The sequence below is a fragment of the Fringilla coelebs genome, assembly GCF_963513975.1.
Source record: "Fringilla coelebs genome assembly, chromosome: 1".
NCBI lineage: Eukaryota > Metazoa > Chordata > Aves > Passeriformes > Fringillidae > Fringilla > Fringilla coelebs.
The window spans coordinates 135,008,354-135,027,250 of NC_140028.1; the positions used below are offsets into that span (position 1 = coordinate 135,008,354).

Below are 18,897 nucleotides of genomic sequence, written 5' to 3' on the forward strand. Positions count from 1 at the left end.
AGCAACCCTGGCTAGAAAATTACTTTAGGAAAAAAGGTATTAGTTTAGTAGTAAGTTCACCTTTCAGCTGGCCATAACCACAGGTAAAAACGTGGTTTGATACACAAATCTGTAACCGTGGGGAGAAGGGGGGAATATCTGATGACACACATAGACGTTTCAGAAGCAAAATAACATTCTTTCCTGGAAGAGTGGTTAAGCATTGGAACAGGCTCCCCAGGGAGGTGATGGAGCCACCATCCCAGGAAATGTCAAAAAACCCGAGTAGATTGTGGCGCTCTGCTACGCTTGGGTGGGCATGGTGCTATCCAGTCGAGGGCTGGACTTGACGATTTTGAACGCCTTTTCCAGCCTCAGTGGTTCTACGATACCCTGTAAGGAAGGGATAAGGCTCTGCTCCTGAGGATTTGAGATTGCCCGCAAGACGTTTTTGGGCTGTAAAGCTTCACACCAACACATGCACGTTAGACATCTATTGAGATACAAGCGCTTTAGGGACTTCATGAGATACGAGCTCTTTTAAGCTTCATTAGGAGCTAATTACACCCCAAAACACGCCCTTGCGGCGCATCTCCCACGGAAACAGCATCACCTCCCACTCCGAACTCCAAGGAGCGAGGGGCAACACTCTGGACACGCGTGGAGAGAACAGCGGCGGGGCTGGGTGGGGCAGGGCAGCGGGGGAGGCGCGCACCGCGCGGGAGGAGGCGCGCACCGCGCGGGGCTCCGCGGCCGCGCACCGGCACCGGCGCCTCGCGCCCCGCCCGCGCCCGCCCCGCGGCGGCGGCCCCGCCTCGCGCCCGCGATCAGCTGCGCGCGCGTCACGTGGGCGCGTGTCGAAGGTCACGGCGCCCACAATGGAGCTGTCGCCGTACGCGCAGGGCGGGTGGCGGCTGCTGGGCGACCCCCGCCGCTTCCCCCGCCGCCCGTTCGCCGCCCTCCTCCGCGCCGCCTTCCGCAGCCTCCTGGATCACCCGCAGGCCGGGTTGGGTAAGGCGTGGCGCGGTGGGGGGTGCGGGCCGCGCCGCTCCGCGGAGCGCGCGGGCGGGCGCGGGGCTCCGTGCGCCCCCGCGCATGTAGGCGCTGCAGCGGCGCTGCCCACGCACACACGCGGGGCGGCTGCCGCCCGCGGGCGGCTCCAGGGTGCCGCTGCGCGGGGTGTCATCGCTAATGCTCGCCCGCTTCATTGAAGCTCCGAGCTGTCCGAAATAAGGGGGGCGGGTCGGGAAGGGTCGCCCCGCGCGTTCGTGTCCGCGGGGTGGGCTGGGCTGGGCTGGGCTAGGGGGGCGGTGTTCCCTCGCTGCGACCCTGCGGGGGTTTTCGCGCGTGGACGCGTCCTGCGGCAACCCCGGCACGAGGGTGCAATTAATTTTGCCGTGTTAATGACTCCGCCGCCGGCTCCGCGGACGGAGGGAGCTGCCGGTGCCAGCCGGGGCGGCGGGCGGTCCCGGTGCCCCTCCTGGCCGGTGGCCCCAGCCCCGCTTCTCGCCATTAAGAGTCTGCTGAGGATCGCGGACGGGGCTCGAGAGGAAATTGAGGTTTTCCTTCTTTCTTTCTTTCTTTCTTTCTTTCTTTTTTTTTTTCTTTTTTTTCTTTCTTCTTTTTTTTTTTTTTTTTTCTTTCTAATGGGAAGGAGATGTAGAGGCGGCGGGGCGCTCAGCGCCGCACAGCCCCGCCTGGTACGGCTTGCCCCAGCCAGTGCTTCAGCCCCTCACCTTCTCCTGCGCCTCCTCACACCTTGCCTGCTTGTTCTGTACTTGCGCTCTGAAACACCAAACGTGTTTCATTTTGACGTTTTTGTGGGAAAGATAGCGTTCAAAGGGCGAGCAGGCAGCCTTTGGTACCGTGTGCTGGGGTTTGGCAAATAAGTGTGTCATCAGTAATTCATTTATTTTAGACGATCCAGACCTGAAAGATATTGACCCTACAGTATTAAAACATTGCCATGCTGCGGCTGCAACGTGTATTCTGGAGGCAGGGAAGCAGAATGCTGACATATCTGCTATAAGGTACTCATACTTGGGAGCTACACCATTTTTCTAGCAGTTGTTACTTAGAAGTGTACTGCTGAGTTAATGTTAACAGAAAACTAATAAATTCTTTTTCCCTGTAGCTCGTGCCTAGAAGACTGCAAACTGGATAAAGAGAGAATAGAACAATTTTGCACCGAATATCAGGTTTTTAAAACAACTTTATCATATTAATTTTTCTTATTTCATAGGAATTTATTGAACCTAGTAATTTTTTTTTCTCTTGCTTCAGAAAAACAAAGATGCATTGGAAATCCTATTGGGAAGGTAGGTCAATCACTCAGCAGAGACATGGTTTCACTTACAGTTAGTTTGAAACTGTCCTGGAAAACACTTCTGCATACTTTAGGTGATTAAAGTAAGTAATATTTTTCCATTAAAAAATAAAGTGCATTTTTAACAAACACTAGAAAACAGCTATTGAAACTTTTCTTCATTTGGAATTCTACTCTAAAATAACCTTTTAGAACTTTCCAAGAAGCATTACCAGGATCATGAAAAGTTCTTTATTGATGGACAGCTTGAGAAAATGACCTTTTCTTTTAGCATAGGGGACTTGTAACTGTTGTGTCTTCCAGCATAGGCAGATCTCCTCTCCATATAACTGATGTGTCTTGGCGCTTGGAATATCAGATCAAGGTAATTTTAACAGATCAAGGTGTTTCTTTAGTCTGTTTTAATGCTGAGACCTGACTTTTTAATATGTTCTTTGTTTTTAATTTAGAACAATCAACTTCATAAAACTTATCAGCCTTCCTATTTGGTGACCTTAAATGTAGAGGTACTGTACTCCCAGCACCCTCAAAGGAAAAAAATGCAATTTCAAGATATTTTTTAAATACAATAGACATTGCTGTTTCTTTGCTTTTTTTTTTCCCTTCAGAACAGTGATTCAGGATCACACCCAGATGTTAGTTTTAGTTGTACAATGGAGCAATTACAGGTACTTGTTTCCTTCATCTTTCTGTGCTTAGCCCCAATTGTGGATGTACATGTTTTTAACAAATTCATATTCATAATCATATACACTATTACTTTTTTTAAAAAAGGCAATACTGGGGGGGGGGTAAGAGAATTTTCCATAAAAGTTATGCAAGTGTATTTTTACTGTCTTTTCAAATAAAGTTGGAAAGTAACTGATTTTAGTTGCGTGGGGAGCGTTTTACATACGTGCATAAATATTTTGTCTGTTTTCATAACTGTAATCCATATGTATATGTGGGAGGAAGCTCATCATTTTCTGAAACTCTGATTTCCCGTGCTTTAGAGAAATGATTAAAGAAGCTGGTTCAGTGATTTAAATGTGTCATGATTAAAAATAGAGAAGGAACTGAAGGCTCTTCAGTGGTGTTAATGACATGTAAGAAATGTCCTGAAACAAACGTTGATCTTTGTTTAGCGATTTAAATGTGTAACTGAACAATAGAGGTATTGTAATGCTTGGAAGTGACCAAACTCTGGAGGATCGGGAAGAGGGCTTGGTGGGAGAGGAAAAGCAAGATATTAAAACTTCAGGTTTACACCTCCTCTTTCTGTGTGTCTTAAAAGCTGTCCTTTTGTCAGCAATGAGTGTTTCTAGTTGGTTTGCTGGCATAGTGAAATTTGATTCAGTGCTTTGGCTGGAGAATGGTCCTAGTACAAATTGCACTCAAAATATTTTCAGTGTTTAGAAATCCATGTAATACTTCAAAGCCGGAAGCAAATGTCAGCATTAGCCATTGTAGCAATACCAATAAAATCTATGTGTAAATAATAATGATCTATTTTAGGAGAAAATAAATTTTAAAGAGTGTTTTCCTTCAGTTCCCACTTTTCTGACTACATTGTAAAATACAGAGCTATTTAATTATTTGCTTGAATTGTTCATCAGTTGCAACACTTCTTTGTACTACAAGGTGCTGGTTTCACTTGAATCTCTGTTTAAAAAAAATACTCTGTTCTTCTAGCTGACCTTAAAAAAATATGCTTATTCTAAGACTCTATTTCATCTCTTAGGACTTACTGGGAAAGCTAAAAGATGCTGCAAAAAGTCTAGAACGAGCGACTCAGATGTGATTGAAGGAAGGTGTCAGCCTGCTGAAGCACTTTCCTTTCTAAGTGTCTCCTAAATGACAAATGTCTTTCATCTCTTGATGCAAACTGGGGGTTTTTTTAAGTCCTTGGATATGAATTAAGTGATTTTTTTTACATCTGCACTGGTATTCCCTGTTCATGTAATTTTTTTTTATTAACCCCTGTTAAATATTTGCTGAACTGTCATGTCATCAAAGTATTCCTTCTATCTTATTTTGTATATTTTTACAACTGTCACTGCTTATTTTTCTCTGTGATCTAATAAAGGTTTATTTGCGCCTGTTGTGCAATTGCTATGGATGAATTAGCTGTGCCTAAAAGTAAGATGCTAAACGTTAGATCAGCTCAGTGAGGCAAAAGCGCCTTCTTCCCGTGCCGCGGCTGCGGCGGGTTTGCTAAATCGCCCGCCGCGCTTTGTCATTTCCAGCCGATCTTACATCTCTCCTACGAGGAAAAGTCGGACCCCGGCGCGGAGGGGCGAGAAAGGATTCGGTTTAATCTTGTGGAGCCGGGGCGCCTCACGGAAAGCCGGCAGAGTCCGCGGAATGGAGCGGAGCCGGGCGGCGGCTCCGGCTCGACGGCGCGGCTGCTCCCAGCACCTCCCGCTCGCCTTGGGCCGCGCCAGCCCCGCTGGTCGCCGTTCGCTCCCGCCCGCAGGTGCAGAGGGGCTCCGAGGCGCGCTCCGTCCGCACCTGCCGCCGAGGGAGAGCGGCCCCCGCGGAGGATGCGCGGCGGCGGCCGGTCCCTCACGGCGGAGCAGGGCTTTTCCCTCTCCGCTCCTCAGCGCCCGAGCGGCGGGCGGCGTCTTATCCTCGCCGGAGGTGAGCACCGCGCGGGTTTCCCCCGTTCTCTCCCTCCCGCTCCGGGGCTGCCCGTCCCGCCCGCGGAGTGTGGGGACACCGCGGGTCCCCGCGATACCCGCGCCCGCCGCCGCTCGGGGCGGAAAAGCGTTCGCGCGGCCCTCGAGGGGACGCGTCGCCTCGACGCCGGCGGCTCCGCGCGGCCCCGGGCGGGCGCGGCGGGGCGAAGGGCGCGCGGCTGCGCGCACGCGGTGGCGGAGGCGCGAGGCCGCGGTGCGGGTCCCCGCGGGGGTCCCTCCGCGGCGGGACGGGGCGTGCGGGGGTGGGAGCGCGCAACAAGTGCGCGGAGGGAGGCGAGGGCTCCGCGGGCAGGGTGACGGGCGGCGTGTGGGGCCCGAGGGCGTGCGGGCTGTGGGGCTGCGGCGCGGCGAGGATGGAAGGGGCAGCGCCGGCCAAGGCGGGGGGCGCGGCGGCTGAAGGGAAGCGGCGGCGCGGGCGGAGGGAGCGCGGAGAAGGAGGGCGGGAGGCACTGGGGCTGCGGCGGGCGGGAGCCGCGGAGCGGGGCCGGGGGTCGGGGCGGGCGGTGAGGAAAAGGAGGAAAAGGAGGCATCGGCGGCGCGCGGGCGAGCGCGTGCAGGGCCGGGGGGAGGGGAGGGAGGGAGGAAAGGAGGAGGGAGGGAAGGGAGGGGGTGGCGGGCGGGGGAGGGGAGGGAGGGAGCGAGGGAGGGAGGGAGCGAGGGGGGGAGGCGGAGGGGGAGGAGGCGGCCGGGTTGCGGGATTGGGTCACGGGGAGGCTGCCGGGCCCCGGCGGCAGCGCCGCTAATTCCCAGGCCGCCCTTAAGGAATGAGGCGCCCCACGTGACGCTGGCGGGGCGGGCGAACTCCGAGCCATTTTGGGGACGGTGTCAGTTTCCACTGTGTGCCTTCAGCGTTGCATTCTTCCCTCCTCCGCCCTCCTCCCGCCCGCCCGCCCGCCCGCCCTCCTTCCCTCCCCGGGTCCCCGCCACCAACTATGAAATAACAACAACAATAATACTCGTAATAATAACAATAATAATAAAAGAAGGAACGCGAGAGAGGCCGCGAGGCGGAGCGGGGGGCAGAGGGAGAGACAATGGGCTGGTGGAGAGAGGACCCATCCGGACCGGGGAGACTGTGCGCTCCCAGCGCCTGAGCCGCCCGGGCGGCCAACTCGGAGGGAGCGAGAGAGCGAGGGAGCGAGCGAGAAGGGCCCGCGAGGAGCGGAGGAGACCCGGGCGTTCTGTAACTAAAATGAGCGGAGCGCAGCGGCGGCGGCGGCAATAAGCTTATTGCAATTGACAGCGTCTGCAGTTCATTTCAAGATGGCCGCTTGGCTCACATTCATTTTCTGCTGAACGACTTTTAACTTTCATTGTCTTTTTTGGCCGCTCCGATCATCACCAACCGGCTCCGTTTTCCGGGTACGTATGAAGCGAGGTGTCGCCTTACCGAGGGCGGGGGGCGAAGGGGGCTCGGCGGCGGTTTTCGGCCGGTTTGGGGGCTGCAAAGGGGCGCCTAGGTGTCCCCCGAGCTCTCCGTATGGGAAAAGCGCTGACAGGCTGCTCTAGCCACACACACACATACAGACACGCAGCAGCAGCAGCCTGTGCACTCGCTCGCGTTACGCACCCACATTTGCAAATTTTAGTTCCTTTCTTTCTCCAGACGCCCCCTAAAACCTTTCTGTGCACATGGCCCCCGAGGAGAATATTTATATTTCCCGACCCTGCTGCCAGCCCGGCCCGAGCGCCCTTTGTTTAAAGGCAGATTTTGATTAAACAGGGACGTTCGTGAAATCTGGAGCTGCCTGGGTCAAGTGATTTCAGTCCTCCCCGAAAGAAATGTGTCTGGGGGGGGTTAAAATGTCAGATAATGCACCCATTTTATAGAGACGGAGCCAGTGGGGGGTAGCGATCCTCCTGGGGGGGTTGTTAGGCGCCGGGGCACCCAGCAGAAAATGTTATTAACTTAAGTTGGACAAGTACTTCTGTGAAATTGGATGGGTTGTAAGATGGCGGTTCCCAGTTGTTTCCAATGTCTCCTCTTACATTTCTGCTCTAAATGCTGAACTTTAGGGGTTTGTGCCTACTGGGAGAGGCAAGGGGTGGTCAACGCCGAGAAATAACTTTTTGGGGGGGTAAGGGTAGCACTTTTAATGCGGTCTTGGGGAGCTGGGGCGAGCGGTTTGCTGGAGCCTTTGGAGCAAAGGTGATGTGTCTGCGGGACGCGGAGGGGGGGTGGTGTGTGTGAATTTCTTCTCTCTGGTTGGTATTTTTTTTACCCTGAGCCCGGGAAGGGTAAATTTACATGAGATCCTTTGTCAGATCTTAAAGATGTCACGAGTGGGCTCCTCGTGCTGCTTATGGGCAGCACTTGAAAGTTGCTGGTATTATGTTTTTATAATTGAATGGCCTTGGCAATATATAAAGCGGGATGTTTCTGTGTGTCTGCTGTAAACATTTGCAAATAATCAGGTGAAAATAAGCAGGAAAAAAATCGCATTTTCATAAAAGTGAGGCAGTAACTTTTCAGCCTCTAAAAACTTTGATTCACTCCTCCACTCTCCAGGAACGTCGAAGAAAACCTGGGCATGTGTGTCCATTTGCAAGCTTGTCGCTAAAAGAATTTTTTTGCGTAGTCTGTAGTGGTGAGAGCAGTTTCTGTTGGAGGACTGTCCCTAAGACCAGGGACGTTCAGTACAGTCCAGTAAAACTACTTTGAGTGTCTCTGTGCAGCCCGTCCTGGAAACAGACTTGTGTTGCACTTTGCCAGAGACACGAAGTCTTGACCTACCTGATCGCTTAGATATTACAAAATTAATATTTTAGTGTATTTTTAAAAGTAGATAGTTTGTGTCTTACGCCTAGTCCCAGGGAGGCGATTTAAGAGACTGGGGTCCTTTTGCACTCTGTTGCCAATATTCAGGTCTTTTCTCGCTGCAGCGAGTTGCACAGAGATACTTGAGGTTTGTGTGCCTCCTCTGAAAGAACTACTGTCCTCTCCTTTAAAACATATGTGGCCATTCTTAAGCGAAAGAGTAATAACAGGCTCGATAGTACAAGTGGCTCTGGCTGATAATGGGTGAAGATGTAGAATGAAGGCTGCTTTATTCCTGATGAGAGTTTTCCGAGAGGAGATGGGTACAAAGTACACAAACCTACCCGAGCGATGCTTCTATTTTTTTATGTATGTATTTTCTGTTAGAGACCTGTCGAGCAAGGTTTGATAGCTTATTGCCTTTATGGATTTTTAATAATGTAGCTGATTCTTAGCAGGAGAATGCACTTCTGTTTTTCTTCATTTTGACATAACTTGTTTAAGGCCTCTGTATAATCGGTTGGCTGGCAGTGTTTACTTGTAGCAGGTACTATCCACATATATTTTACGTTTAGTTGTTCCATGTGTCAGTGTGTAAATATATATTGTCCTGGCTAAAAGGCTGTTTGTATTTCTGTGAAGTGTTGGCATTCACCGTGCGATCAGCAGGAGCAGAGAGAAACATCTGAAAGGGTTTCCCTCGTACCAAGATATTAAACTCAGGCTGATGTAGTAAAATGTGCTGCGTTCATGTTACATCCCCGCAGGCACAGACACGCGTGTGCCTGTGCGGGTGGCTTTTGGGGAGAAATTAAGTGCCTGGTTCAGCTCGCTGTGGAAAATCACTGATTTTCAAGATAGCTCATAGCACGTTGGAAATGTGCTAACTTTGGGCAATAAATAATCCGCATTTAGGGGTTGCTTCGACAAAACAGGTTTCACGGTTGAATTTAATCCCTCTCCATTTAGGAAGGGGCTTCGCCTGCGTGAAATAAACGCGTTAATGTCTTGAAAGGTTTGTCCCAGTCTGTCAGGGCTGGGAAGGAATTCTCGGTCAGCCGACTTGTGTGACCTCGGTCACTGCTGGGTTTTTTTTTTTTTTGGTTTAGATATTTATGAATTATAAGGTAGTGACTTGAACAAATAAAACACAGAACCGTGAAAGCTGTCCATGTGTAAGTACCTAAAGGGACTCCAGAGCCGCTGGCTTCAGGGCGCTGGGTTCTTCAGAGAGGCGTGCAGAAACTCCGTCTCTGCCTTTTCTGGGAAAAGCAAAACCTCGGTATCAGTTTAAAAGGAAGAAGCGGAGGGTCAGGGACCCTGGAAGCGACATTTAAACCGCAGTACAATGCAGTGGGGGTCTTGCTTTCCCGCACGGTGCTGGGAACAGCTTTGGGGACCTGGTCTGGCTTGGTGCTTCTGGAACTTTGCTTTTCTTTGTGCTGGCCGGCTATGGTTTGATGTTGGGGAGTTTTATCTGCTGTTCACTCAAGGGTTCTCCTGCAGCAACAAGAGAAGTTTCCTGGTCGGGGTCGCTCGTTGGCGCTGTGCACACTTCTGATGAATATTGTACCCCTGTCCTGGTCAGTTCACAGCTTTTAGAAACATTACTGTGTTGCCACTTCTTTTTTTTCCCCTTTTTTTTTTCCTCCCGCTGCCTAACATTGAAGTTTGCTCGCATCTTGAGCATTCGGTGCTGCGGGGAGAGGTGGCTCGCAAGCTCTGCCTCGGGATGAGAGGGGACCAAGGACAGGAGTCGGTGTGCTGGGAGCACTGACCTGGGGAAATTAATAGCTTGGAGTGGAGCAACGTTGTTACATTACATTTTTCAGAATCTGGTTGACAGAAAATAATTTACTCTACAATTGACGTGGCTGACAGGGATTTTTCCCTGTGTGTGCTTTTCCCCTTATCTGTTATTCCCTCTCATTTTAAACAGCGTGTATGCATCTAGCGTTGGTGCCAGTGCTTGCGATGGGGTTTTATGGGTTTCAGACTATGAAAATGACATTTGTTTTTCACTCTTGTCTCTGCATTGTGTTGACAAGGTGTTGATTTAGCTTTAGGAATGATCTGGTCACATGGTCCTTCGCATGTTGTCACTAATGTACCGTTTAAAGTCGGTTTGGGCTTTTTCCCCCTTCTCGGTGTGCTTTATTGCTGAAAAGGGGGGTTACTTAAGTATCCGGAGACTTGTTTTCTCCCGTCCAAGCGCCTTGCTCTGGTAAAGCAAATCTCTTTTACACCTTTTGCAAAACTTTGCACCGCGCTCGCCTCGTCCGCGGGATGATTTTCAAACAAGCTTCAAAAGGTGGGAGAAGGAAAGAAAGAGAGAAAAAGAGTTGGGGGTGAAAGAGAGGTAGGAAGGAGAAAAGTGAGGAGAACAGAGAAGGAGGGAGCGGGTATGCCGGCGCGGTGTAGCGGGAGCTGGGGCTCGACACCCCACTGGCGGTGCAGGGGGCTCGGTCCCGGGAGCGCGGCGCGGTTCTGCTCGCCGGAGGAAGGGAGCGGAGGGGGAGAGGAGCTATCTCAGACCAGCTCCTCGCACCGAGTCGACGTGGAGAGAGGCCCCTGAGAGGATCCGAAATGGCCGAGGCTCGGGAGGAGCCTCTGGCACTCGCCTCCACCAGGCTGAGACCCCAAAGCCCGGGGCCGCCCCCGCCGGCCGGGCTGCCCCGCACCGCGCCCGGGCACCCTTCGGGCTGTGCCACCCGACCCCGCCCGGGCCGCTCCCGCCCTCCCCCTCCCCTCCCTTCGCAGTCGGTCTCCCAGACCCCCGCGGGCTCCTTGGCTCCTCCACCCCCACCGCCAGCCCCCGGGCCCCGCGTCCCACCCCCTGGCCCGGCCCGGCCCGGCCCGGCCCGCCCCCCCGGCCGCCCCCCGCCCGGCTCTCGTGTGTTCCCAGCGGTGGCAGGATGCCAAGTGTAAGTGTAAGTTGCTATAGCAACCCCCTCGGAGAGCGGAGCAGATCCGGATCGGCACCGAGCCGCAGCGGCAGCCGCCCGGACCCCCCCGGCGGGCCGGCCCCGCCGCCCCGGTGCCCGGCCCAGCTCCGAGGTGCGTGTGTCCCCCCCCTCCGTCCCTCCCCCCGCCGCCCCTCCCCGCGCTCCGGAAATGCCAGGGCAGCCGCACCGGGAGGCGCTGGTTCCCCTTTGTGCTGCTCGCCGGCAGCCCGGTGCCCGCCGTGTCGCCCCCGGAGCTCCCCGCCGCATCGCCGCCGAGCCGCCCGCGCAGCCCGAGCCGGCCGGTGCCGCCGCGCCGCGGGAATCGCCCGTGCCCGCCGGGGAACGGCGCGGTGGGTGCCGCGGAACGACCGCCCCTCCGCGGGGCTGCGCCCAGGCCGGCCCGGGGCGGTGCGGTGCGGGGACGCCCCGCCGGCCTCGGGACCGGCCCTCGCCCGCCACCCGGCCCTGCGCCGCCGCCGCCTTCGTCTTCCGCGCTTGGTCTTCCTCTGCGCCGGGGGATGCGATGCGATGCACGGGGGAAGGGGATGCGCCGGACCGCGGCACCTGGGACGCCGCCGCGCTTGTCTCCGCTGACCGCTCCTCTGTGTGTGTGTGTGTCTTTCAGAGCCGCTCCTCGCCACGCCAAAATGCACCGAACAACCAGAATCAAAATAACCGAGCTAAACCCCCATCTCATGTGCGTGCTCTGCGGCGGGTACTTCATTGATGCAACAACCATCATAGAGTGCCTCCACTCCTGTAAGTACGACCGGGCGCTCCGCGTTTTTCCCCCGCCGCTTCCCTCCTTTCCCGGCATCCCGGGAACACACACGAAAAAAAAAAAATCCTCCCCAGCCCAAACGCCCCGAGGGGCTCGGGACCGACGCCCTCCTCCTTCCCGACGGGAGGGGAAGTAGGTGTTCCAGCCGCGGTGCAGATTTTCTGAGGACGGCCCTACGGTCTTTGTTAAAGTAATAATATATGTGCTATAAGCGTCTCCTTTTCATGGTAATTGCAGCTTATTTGGGTAGTTGTTTAGCTTAAGCAGTGTGTTGCTGACAATGGACGATTTGCTCTAGCTTGCATAGTTTAGAAAATCGCACCTTTATCTATGCATATCTGAGCGGCACCTAGGAGCATCACTAAAAGCCTGTGGTGTTTGACTTACAGTTTGTAAGACCTGTATCGTGCGTTACTTGGAGACCAGCAAGTATTGTCCTATCTGTGATGTCCAAGTTCACAAAACTCGACCGCTTTTGAATATAAGGTAGGAGAAAGTTGGGAAGTGCGCACTGCATCTCTGGTTTTGCTTTATGTGGGAAGACCAGCGGTAGTCGGTGTCAATGTTATCTCTTCGTCTGCAATTTAAATCTGAAAGGGCTTGTCAATTTACAAGCTACCTCGTGTGTATGTGGTCTCTTTGGAGTTTCTTCACTGATTGAAACTGAAGATGCCTCTAGATGTTTTTGTTGGCCTATTTTAGCATAGACCAGTCATTGATGTCCCTTCCCTCTCTGACATTCTGCTGTACCACCCGATAGTTCTTGCCTCTACTTTCTGTATCTCCAAGACCTGCATCACTCCAACTACAGCTCCTAGTCATGAAAACTCCTGCTGCAGCTTTCCAAACTAAGAGGCAAAAGCCTTTAAAATATAATTTGCATTTCAGAAACATTTTTGTTGTCAGCACTGCATTTTGCTCTCTGTACTTTCTAGGAAGACAAGAAGATTTAAGGCCTTCCTTCAGTCTGAGCGACTTCTTTTTCAGTTGTGGTAACATGGATGAGTTTTGGTTCAGAGTGGTATTTAGAGCAGGGTTAGTTTGATTACAAGGTCCTTTAAGTTAACTTTTTATGACTGGCCGCCCACTTTGTAGAAGATGCCTCGTTGTTGTGAAAGTTTATAAGTGAGGAGCTGCCATTTGGATTAAAATATTGCTTCATCTCCTTAATTTTATGTTGTGGGGTTGTTCTTTTTTCAGGTCAGATAAAACTCTCCAGGATATTGTATACAAGCTAGTACCAGGCCTTTTCAAAAGTAAGTAGTTAAATCAGGTATTTTATTAAGAGCAGAAAAACAAAACCAGAGCTGCTATCCTTTATCAATACCGTGAGTTACAGAGTAACTACTAAAAGAAAAATATATGCTTTTCCATCTAGATGAAATGAAAAGAAGAAGGGATTTTTATGCTGCTCATCCGTCGGCTGATGGTAAAAGCTTCTCGTTCGCAACTTTAATATGTGTGGCATTGAGCTAGATGTTTTACTGTTTCCTTTTTAACTCACAAGTGATGTATTACCGTCACAGAATTTTAAGAAGTAAAGTCAGCATAATAAAAGTTTATTGTTTTAACAGTCAGGTAGCTTTCATTCATTATCTTACTGTGAAGAATTTTTTTCTTGTTACTGAGAATTGCAATTCTTCCTGATTTGAATTTCAAAATGTAAATTATTGTGGAAATTTCTGTGCAGCTGCCAATGGCTCTAATGAAGACAGGGGAGAAGTGGCTGATGAAGACAAAAGAATTATAACAGACGATGAGATAATAAGCTTATCCATTGAATTCTTTGACCAGAATAGGCAAGTTCCGCAATAGCAAAATTTTATGTTTACCTATTTGATAGCACCTGTATTTATCATTTGTTGTAATTGTGTAATTTCTTCTCACAGACTGGAGCGAAAAGGAAATAAGGAGAAAGAAAAATCAAAGGAAGAGGTAAATAACTTTCCTTTACTCCAGGGGAAACATATCACACACACACGCACAACTTCGGGGCAGATCTGTAGCTGAGAAAAATATGTAGGTATGTGTGTCTAGAATAAAGGAAACACACCTCCTATCATGGCACTAGGTACAGAAGAGGTAAAACATTTTCATATAGCTATATATGCAGGCAACTTTTAAAAATTCAAAATACCCACAGTATTATTTTTAAAGCAGAATCTGATTTTTTGTCAAAGTTTGGGAAAAGATATTTAGTAATTTATTAAAAAATAATATGTATTGCATATGTACTCTAAAAAGATATTAAATGTAATACAAATCTTTACATATTAATTTAGTTACAATTTTAAATTACTCTCTCTAGAACTGTAATTTGCTGCTTATTTCTGATGTGCCCTCCAGGACAGCAGGCATTGTTGTATTACAGTAGATAATCTAGTAAGGTGCACTGTTTTCAACATGAAATGCTAGAATACGACCTTGGTGGGGGTAATTGCGCATTCTCAGTAGACTGACTTTCTTTACTATGCCACTAGGTGAATGACAAAAGATACTTGCGCTGCCCAGCAGCAATGACAGTGATGCATCTAAGAAAGTTCCTGCGGAGCAAGATGGATATACCTAACACTTTTCAGGTACGCATGGGGAAAGAGTGGTTTGTTTGTTTGTTTGGTGTTTTTGGGGGTTGTTTTTGGTAGGATTCATTTTTCTCACTACAGCCAGTCCCAGCAAGTGGAAACAGCCAAGTATTTCTGGTGTGTGCCATGCATTATTTGGTTTATTTTTAAAATATCTGTCCGTAGAGTTTGGTGACGTTGTAATTTTTTTAGTGCTGCAAATATCAAAGTATCAAGAAATTGCTCCTTGATGTATTTGTGGTATCTGTGACAGTGGGGCTACTTCTACCTCAGAGCAGTCATGTGCTAGGGGTAAGTGCCTGGATGTTCCTTAATGCAAGGGTTCATGTCTTGAACAGATCGATGTGATGTATGAAGAGGAGCCTCTGAAGGACTACTACACCCTAATGGATATTGCCTACATCTATACCTGGAGGCGGGTGAGTATTTCCAGTGTGCCTCCCGGGAGGGTGCGGGTCATGGCCTGGGCAGGACACTTACCAGGGTCTCCCTTTTGCTTTGCAGAATGGGCCTCTGCCCTTGAAATACCGGGTCCGACCTACTTGCAAGAGGATGAAGATCAGTCACCAGAGGGAAGGCTTGAATAATAGTGGGGAGCTGGAAAGTGACTCTGGGAGCGACAAGGCAAGCAGCCCAGCAGGAGGCATCCCCTCCACCTCCTCCTGTTTGCCCAGCCCCAGCACACCAGTCCAGTCTCCTCACCCCCAGTTCCCCCACATCTCCAGCACCATGAATGGCACCAGCAGCAGCCCCAGCAGTAACCACCAGTCCTCCTTTACCAACAGAGCTCGGAAAACATCAATAAACGGCTCCTCAGCCACTTCATCTGGTTGATTTGCCAACCAGGCTACCACCCTCGCCCCTCCTTTATATAGATCTCTCCATGCCATTACAGCTTTATAGATGCTAATCCATGTGACTATCATCCAAATTGCTTTCTTTTGTAGTAACACTGAACTTGGCTATAAAAGGCGGACTAGGTGACATTCAGGATGGACGTTATTGGAAACGCAAGATTGAAATGTAAATTTTTCAGAGGACTGGGAAACAAACGAAAGTTACACCTTCACCTGTTCTGAATGATGTGGAGTTGTTTCTGTCCCCATCATCTGGAGCCAGGAGTCTCCAGAAGTCAATACAAATCCTGGGAAGTAGTTTGTTAATCCAGACTAACTCCTCCATTGCGTTCTCTTCGATTGTTATTGTTCTTATACTGTTTTGTGAACCTGTAGAAAGCAAGTGCTTTTTCATCTTGAAATCCAACAAAATTGAAAGAATATGCATAGAAAAATGCATATATGTAGCCATGTCACTGTGAATAACAATTTTTGCGTATTAGCCATTTTGATTCTTATGTTGCATCTTTTACTTCTCTGTTGCTGCGCAGAACCGATCAAAAGAAAACTTCAGTTTTACAATCTGTATGCCTAAAAGCGGGTATTACCGTTTTATTTACTGACTTGTTTAAATGATTCGCTTTTGTAAGAATCAGATGGCATTATGCTTATTGTACAATGCCATATTGGTATATGACATAACAGGAAACAGTATTGTATGATATATTTATAAATACTATAAAGAAAATATTGTGTTTCATGCACTCATGATATGGTTGTTAAATTTCTAAACAGGTTCGACCCTTGCAGATGCCGCCTGTTTGAGCTTTGCTCATACTGCAAGAAACACGTTGTGTGTGAGAGCTACAGTATTGGGGAAGCACATTCAAGTCTCTGATAACCTGGAGGCAATTGGCAATCTTAAAAGAATTTTACTTGCTTTGTCTTTTCTTTTTTTTTTTTTTTCCTTCCAAGTGGAATATTTTTTCTTTACCAAATGTTGAAGTGATACAATGAAAAAAAGAAATCAAGGGACGTGGAAGTTTTAGACCTGTTTGATTACCTTTTTATTATTTGGTGTGGTGGGACTGTGTTTCTAAAAGCACACGGAATCATTATAGAAGCCATAAACTGTTTGATATAAATTTTAAGGAACCAGCAAGTGGCTGGATGAAGGCATTTTATCTAAATTTGTTTTAATATATATGTATATGGTACAGTACTAACTTCATTAAAATTTAACTGGTACTTTAATATTTCCAATAAATTGTGGAGAATGCCTTCTCTTTAATGGCCTGCAAGTAGGTGCATTTTATTAGAGGCTTCTATGGGTGGGGTTTTTTCAATAGGAGGAACTTTTCCACCGTAAAATATGAACAGCCCGGAACACTTTTCAGTTTGTGCTTTGCTTTGGTCGAACTTTGTGTGTGTTCATCACCCATCAGTTATACATTTGTGAGGGTGTTTATTCTATATGGATATTGTTTCATGTTTGTACGGAAAAATTGTAGTTAAACATTTCATTGTCTCCAGTCTGCAAAAGAAGCACAATTCTTATTGCTTTGTCTTGCTTATAGTCATTAAATCATTACTTTTGCATATAAATTGCTGTTACTTGTCCTGCTTGTTTTTATAGACCAGGTGATTGCAAATCCTCCACAAGGTTATTGCTTATTGATGTATATGTCTTGTTAAACAAGAGTTGATATTTTTTCCTGTAGTAAACATGTACAGTTCAATTTCAACAGTAAAAACTTCAGTTTTATATACACGAATAACTTTCATTTATAGCTGATCAAAGAAATAAACAAATAAAAGGGATAATTCATTGAAAAGTAGCAAATTACCTCTGTTGATAATGTGGTGTTAAAGGACAAACATCTTGTTCTCGTGGGAAGTATTTCTGGGTGTACCAAAGATCTTAGTGAACAGGACAGTATAGCACACTGAAATAACAAAGGGAGGAAAAAAACCACCTAGAAATTGTGATTTGTTTTGGTTGCCTGTCTTGAAAACATTTGCTGTTCTTTATTTGACCCCGATTTATTATTGAAAATAAGCAAATGGTTCATCCTCACATGCCAGTCAGCTACAGGTTTTACCTCCTCTCTGTTAAAACTTAGCCCCTGTTAAACTGCACTGTCCGGGAAGGGAAGAACTTGATTTTTCTGATGGCGAGTGCAATGTTCTGCCTGTGCTACCCTAGATTACTTTTAAAGCCTCAGTGGAACTAAATACGTTTTAATAGAAAGATACTTCTCAATGTGACCGAATGTCTATCTTGGCACAATTCCCTCAGCTACATGAGTGAATCACACTGTACTGGTTGAATTATTTCGCCCAAAACCCAGCACTGAACCTGCAGCAGAGGCTTGTACGTTAGCACACTGATCAAAATGTGCTTAATTTTACTTGAAAAAGCAGTTAATCACTACTTCTAGCATCAATACGGAGCTAATCTCGGTCTTTGTGGAGTGCCCTTGAAGCACTCGGCAGTGAAACAGGAGTTGGATATTTCCCTTCGAAGTTTACTAAGCTCTAAGAGTATTTTCGACCTCTCCCAATTTGACATCTCCTGTCTGAACAAGAACAAACGCTCGAGTAGCTCTCTTGCCGAGCTGCAAAAGCCGCCGAGGATGTTTGTGCTGCCATGTGAAACTTTTGTTTTGCTGCTGGCCCTGCGCAGATGGCACTGCGATGCTTATATACTGCTAAGCACAACTGGGAGGACGATCAAAGATAGCATCTTGGTGTTCTACTTGTGAAGCTGCTATGTCAGCTTTCCCGGTTTCACAATATTTTCCTTTGCATATACATAGTGACAGGTTTTCCTTTCACATGTACCTAAATTCTCCCTGAAAGGAAAGAAATCTCCGCTCGGTGCATGTAAGAGGAATCTTTTCATTATCCAGCGTTGCGCTTGTACAGATGTTGGGATAAAGGCGAAGTCTACTGCGTTTTCCTGAGCTTGTTCAACAAGCAATCTGATCAAGGACAGAGGCAGGAGTGGTCTGTGCCGGCTGGAAAAGGATGTTTTTCTGCCTTCATCCGACCAAATTTTCCGCCCTGGTTCAGCTGCCTGAAGCTCCAAGCAGCGCTTTTGTGTCCGGCACGAATGGGATCCAGCCCCGGGGAAAGCAACAGAGAGGAAGCATGAAAAGCTCCATACGCTTCTGGAGAAGACGGACAGAAACAGGGAGACGGAATGCAGAAATGTGCCGGGAGAGAAAGAGCAGCATGACGAGCTTGCTGAGCCGAGACGGTTGTCCCCCAGCACTGACCATTTCTGTCAACAACCTGTGCCCATGACTTCCAGAAAACCGACGCTGGCGGGCGGGTACCGCTAACAGATTTCCGACACCGGCAGCGTCCCGTGGGCAGGAGAGGGAAGCGGCGGGCGGCACCGCCGCGGCGCCGGTGACCCGGGCAGCACCGAGGGAGCTCCAGGAAACGCCGTGAGAAAGCGATGCTCCCCCATTTTTGAATGATGAGGGGGCATAGAAACCCGACGGCGGAGGCAGCGGCAGCGACGGGCGCCCTTCCCGACCAGGCGATACCTTTGGTCCTCTGGCCGGGGCCGCCGGGCTACCGCCGTCTCCTCCGCCGCCGCACCGCTGCCCCAGGAGTCGCTGGGGATTTTCAAAGCGCGCCCAAAGCAAGTCTTCCCATGGCCAGTACCGAGGCGAACTCTCCTTCCTTCCGCCGCCGGAACCCTGCGCCTCTTTTCCTTCGCCGCGGCCCCGAACCGCCGGTTCCTCAGCCCCGGCGGCAGACTGCTCCTGCCTTCCAAACATCACTTTTGGACTGTTCATCTCTTACCACGCAGGAACTCCTGCAGTTCCGATCTTTGCCACCAAACTGGCTGACGAGGATCGGGCTGTCTCGTCGTGCCGGGCTCCGATTTCTGGCCCCGGAACGGGCGGTCGGCGGCGGCCCCCGCCGCAGGCACCGCAGCGGGAGCAGGGTTGCGGCGGCCCCGCCGAGCACCTCGCGCCCTCCCAATTTTAAAACG

The 18,897-nt window shown here is 49.6% G+C and overlaps 1 protein-coding gene across 1 annotated transcript; it reads left to right on the forward strand.

The window, feature by feature from the left end:
- Positions 1-838: 838 nt before the first annotated feature.
- On the forward strand, positions 839-16,594 carry LOC311156380 (uncharacterized protein). Its single transcript, XM_084210252.1, has 19 exons — positions 839-990; positions 1,898-2,009; positions 2,114-2,177; positions 2,263-2,297; positions 2,609-2,669; positions 2,755-2,811; positions 2,914-2,973; positions 4,026-4,081; positions 4,464-5,225; positions 5,833-5,941; positions 10,686-11,445; positions 11,857-11,953; positions 12,668-12,723; positions 12,846-12,896; positions 13,158-13,266; positions 13,357-13,402; positions 13,948-14,046; positions 14,388-14,468; positions 14,554-16,594. The coding sequence occupies exons 1-19, from the start codon at positions 858-860 to the stop codon at positions 14,881-14,883; spliced, it is 3,078 nt and encodes a 1,025-aa protein (XP_084066378.1). The 5' UTR covers positions 839-857; the 3' UTR covers positions 14,884-16,594.
- Positions 16,595-18,897: the final 2,303 nt, after the last annotated feature.

Coding starts and splice junctions, on each gene's coding strand:
- LOC311156380 (XM_084210252.1), top strand. CDS start 858: ATGGAGCTGTCGCCGTACGCGCAGGGCGGGTGGCGGCTGCTGGGCGAC. Junction 2,178..2,262: donor AATTTTGCACCGAATATCAG/GTTTTTAAAACA, acceptor CTCTTGCTTCAG/AAAAACAAAGATGCATTGGA. Junction 2,670..2,754: donor GCTTGGAATATCAGATCAAG/GTAATTTTAACA, acceptor TTTTTAATTTAG/AACAATCAACTTCATAAAAC.